The following is a 4,483-nucleotide window of genomic DNA, read 5'->3' as shown; positions in this document are numbered from 1 at the left end:
GCCCGCACCCGAGCACATGCGAGCAAAACTCAGGGCCCTCCGGTCACCAGTGCTCGAAACCTGCCGCCACAGGCCGCCACTGGACACCAGGCACCAAGCGCGTGCGCTGGCAAGCAGGACTCTACTGCCAGAGAGCAAGTTATTTGGCGCGCAGAGCTCGCATTTGTTAGCGCAGAGTGTTAGCTCGCGAGCGACCAAAGTCATGGCTACGAGCTAAACAAGCTATGGTGCTGCGGTCGGTGACGGAAGGTACACTCTTGCTCTCATTGCTCACTGGTTGCAGGTCTCTAGTTCATACATACATACAAGATACGCTGCTAACAAAATAACTTCGAAAAATGTCGTGAATTTCTGACAATTTTTAGCAGATGACATTTCAATGAATAAAGAAAGTTCCTTGTGTCTCTACACTCACCTGTCCTGGTGGGGCTCCCTTGCGAGGACCCCGTCGACCCGCGCCTGTGAGCGGCGCCGCTGGCCGAGGACGTTGCCTCCAGGTCCGACGAGCAGTCGGCGTCCCCGGCGGTGGAGGCCGCGGCCCCCGCGGCCATGGCCGTGGCACCGCCAGGGTCGACAGCTGCGGCCGCAGCGGCCTTCGCCGCCGAGGCGAGCGCCGAGGCCAGGTGGGGTGGCAGCCGGTGCAGCGGGCCCAGCGCGCCCAGCGTCGCGCCCGGGCCGCCCCGTAGCGAGAGGTTCTGCGCCTCCCGACGGTCCAGCTTGTCGTAGCCGTACCACGACAGCAGCTCGTTCATCGCCGTCTCTGCATAATCCTGCGCCAAAACACAAACCTTTCCTTGAGATAAGGCGATAATTTGAGAAGAAAATAAACACTATTTTTGATCCAAGAATAAGGTGCTCACTGCAAACGCAATAACAGTGTAAAGTACTTAGTACACACAAGGAAGGGCCTACTTGCAAGCACACACACAAGCATGTATAATTGCCGATAATTGCCAGAGTACTCAAAGTACACTCTTCCTTGCATGTACGATACGGCAAATACTGTAACAAATACACACTTGTATATGACGTGTATGCTTGCAAGTCAACTCTTCCCCGTGTGTACAAAGTACACACTAAAAGCTTATGAACATTTTCTTCATAGCTTGCTCAGTTCTGTGTACGTGCTCCACTTACGCATTTTTAATACGCCAGTATGAACAAATTTGCTCACACGCCGAAGGGGTCTTTGGACCACCTTGTACATTGTCAGTATAGTTCGAGTTCGATAGGTATCAACAATATATCAAAGATATTCGGACGGAAATGGAGTAGCGAAAGGGGGTGCCCCCCTCACCCCGCGGTCGCCCTCGCTCCCGGCAGCGCCGCTCCCCCCAAAAGCTCATTTGAGGTCGGATTCGTTTCAATGCAATATGAGCCCCGCCACGCCGTCCAGGACGCCGGTGTCATTAGTACAACCCCTGGGGGAGAGATGCAAAGGGGGCCCCCTCGGGGGGGAGCAAGCCAAAACCAACAGCGAGGACAAAGAGTGCGGCCAACTCATTGCCAACTTGAGGGAAACGAGTGGCATGTCTGTGAACACATGTGGACATGGTAGTGTCCAACTCCATAGTGCACACTCTTGGGTGTTGGATTTGAATACTTAAAAGTGTCCAACAGTGCATTTGAACACTTGAGAGTGTCCAAAGCACCATGGCCAAACCTGAAGTTGAACACTTTGTAGTGTTCAACTTTACGTTCAAACGCTTTTTAGAGTTCAAATATCCAGTGAAACACAAGGTGCGCAACATAGTGTTGAGCACCTGCCATGTGCGCGCCAGTTGCACGCTTTATCTATCATCAGTGCATTCTGACGGGAACTCAACTGGACGCTCATAGCGCACAATGCCGCGCAGCAGCCTCTCTATGTCGCTAAAGATAGAATGTTTAGAGCAGCGGTCCGACCGACCACATCGACAGATGAGCCCTGCGCCTATAAGATGATGGCTATTTCGGGCTGCGGGTCGCGGCGCGCGTCGGAAGGACCGCCGCAGCACGCCTGCAGGCACGCCTTGAGGCACGCCCCAACAGTGCGGCACCGCCAGCCGAGGAAGTGTGTTACCCAACACCTGTGCGGGAGCGAGAAGCGATGCCGGCATCGGAGGCCTCGCACAAAAAGGACGGCGTGAATCTTTTTACGATATCAGCCGGGCAGTGTGACGTCCTTCGCATATACCTTGGCTGATGTCGCATCAATTGGTGTGACATTACGTGGTGTGACCCAAAACCAGTCACACCGATTGGTGTGACACATGCCACATTCACTGTGAAAAAAATCTAAATCAAGAATCTATCTTGAAAGCAGATGGTACAAATTTATGAATAGGGCTATGTTGGCGAGTACAAAATGTGCTGTCGTAAATTTACAACTGAAATTATAATTCAAGTTTACAAAATGTTTGTAAATTAACGACGATATTTTTCACAGTGTTAGTTTTTTCCAGCAGAGTTGCAGTCCAGTTTGCTATTGTTTGTTTGTTTCCCTGCTTATGGCGTGGAAGCTTATTCACCCCGCTGTGCCGTCCCGGATGGTCCCGGACACACGTGCGGGGGGCGCCAGGCGCTGCGTCCAGGAACGCGTCAAGGCCGCGTCGCGCAGTCCACCATAGGGCCCCGCCCTGCCGGGCAGCGCGATTGTGACCCAGATGGCCGCGGACACGAGAATGCGCCGGCCGAGCAGAAAAGGCAAACGGACTCCGGTGCATCTCAACTGGACCGGCTCGCATTACCTATGGGACCACTGGTGGCGACCGCTCCAGGGAGCGCCAACGGCACTCATGTAAATGACTTCTCTGCTGGTCGGTGTATTTTCAGCAGGCTGTTTATTTCGGTTTAATGGCCACACGTCACCTATGGCTGTGACGAGCTGTGACGAGCTGTGACGCGCTGTGTTCAGCTGTGACGAGCACACCCGACACAAGTCGACTGACAGCGGAGGCAGCCTTCTCCCTTTCGCCCGGGCATATCGGGTGACGGAATGACTGTCCCGGTTGGCAAGGAAAACATGAATAACCGACCGTGGCATCATCCGATCGCCGGCAGACACCAGAGAGGCGATGCGCAGCCCGTGCGACTGCTGACCGAATGGTGACGATGGGGGCTGCTGAATGACTCGGAAAATGTGGAAGAAGACAAGGGGCTTTGAAAAGCGAAGAAAATGGGAAAAGACTGAAAAGACTGCGGATTAATGGGGAAGTCGAAGTCGATACAATTAAAAGCAGGATAACTTAAATCGTCGAGGCTCCAAGGCCTCTAGAGGTCTACGTCTGCGGCGATCTATACTCGCGCGTTGGCGCTGGGCCAGAGTGCAATGGAGGGGTGAATAAGCTGAGGAGGGGGCGTTGTCGTGTGTGCAACGGTACGCTTTGTGGCACTTAGAAAAGTGAACTCAATACTGTGTGTTTCGGCAAGCCGAGGCGATCGTCCGTCAGCTGTTAGAGCGCTGTGCCATGCCCCCCCCCCCCCCCCACACACACACACGCCTACCACCCATGACCGCGGTGGACAGCACGGCGAGCGCGAGCAAGGCAATAGGGTATGTTTGTTCGTTCAGACCCGTTCTTGACTTGAATAACCGTGAGGCCTCCCGTTACAATAGTGTTGCAAAATGCGTATACTAGCCCGCACGCGGCCTGCGGGCGGGCGGGGCGCGGGCGGGGTTGCCTATCGTCGCTGACCAAGGTGCCCTACGGCCCCGGGCCCATGGAGCAACACGCCCGCCCGCCTGCGCATGCGGGGTAGGTTGGTCTACCCATTTGATGCAACTGGCCTTCCGGTCCCATCTGCGGCCAAGCTCAACGGTGGGGAGACTTGTTCTCGGCTGAGGTGAGCCAGGTGACAGTGTGGGGCACAAGTGTAGTTGAACCGATGGGGCCACGTAATCATTATCTATTCCGTATAATCCTTGGCCAAATTTTAAAACATTATCACTAAATTGTATCTTATTGGCCAAATTTGATGCCTTTAGAGCCTGAAATTCAACAAAATTCACGTGTAATCCCAGTAATCACGTAATCCTGTGCACATCCTCAATCGATGTGGTGGCCCCCTCGAGTTGAACGAAACACGGCCGCCCCACCCAGCCCAACCCTGCCCCGCCCCGCGCTTCACCCGCGTGACGTCCAGCGCCGCCACCCCTCTCCACTCTGGAGCTGGCCGAATCCGGTGAAGGGAAACCCATTACAGGCTCCGGTTACGTTACCCTAGGCCTCCGTAACGCTACACGCCGTTACCACCAGCATGGTTAGCGGAGGAGGAGGTCGCCCAGAGCGTCACCGATAGCCAAGCGCAACTGGCCCCACCGTCATGACGAGGACCTGGGGCGCGGCCAGGCCGGGCGGCGCGGGTGCTCGGACCCAGAGACCGACTTCAAAGCAAGCACGCCCGCAGTGTTGTAGCAAGCAAGCGGGGCCTTCAAATATTCGCGCGAGGCGCCCAGATCGGCGGCGACAGGAAATGCAAACGGGTGCAATTCACCCTTCCA

At 55.3% G+C, this 4,483-nt stretch overlaps 1 protein-coding gene across 1 annotated transcript in view; it reads right to left on the bottom strand.

The window, feature by feature from the left end:
- The window catches only part of LOC113212704 (mucin-19-like), a 25,368-nt gene that overhangs the window by 13,537 nt on the left and 7,348 nt on the right, over positions 1-4,483 (bottom strand). The window contains exon 2 of the mRNA XM_052264015.1: positions 416-770. Within this exon, the coding sequence (XP_052119975.1) occupies positions 416-770 (355 nt within the window). The remainder of the gene's footprint in view (positions 1-415; positions 771-4,483) is intronic.

Source organism: Frankliniella occidentalis, unplaced genomic scaffold (assembly GCF_000697945.3).
Source record: "Frankliniella occidentalis isolate FOCC.00 unplaced genomic scaffold, Focc_3.1 Scaffold15, whole genome shotgun sequence".
Classification (NCBI taxonomy): domain Eukaryota; kingdom Metazoa; phylum Arthropoda; class Insecta; order Thysanoptera; family Thripidae; genus Frankliniella; species Frankliniella occidentalis.
Note: the sequence above shows the minus strand (reverse complement) of the source record. Positions and strands in the feature narration are given on the sequence as shown.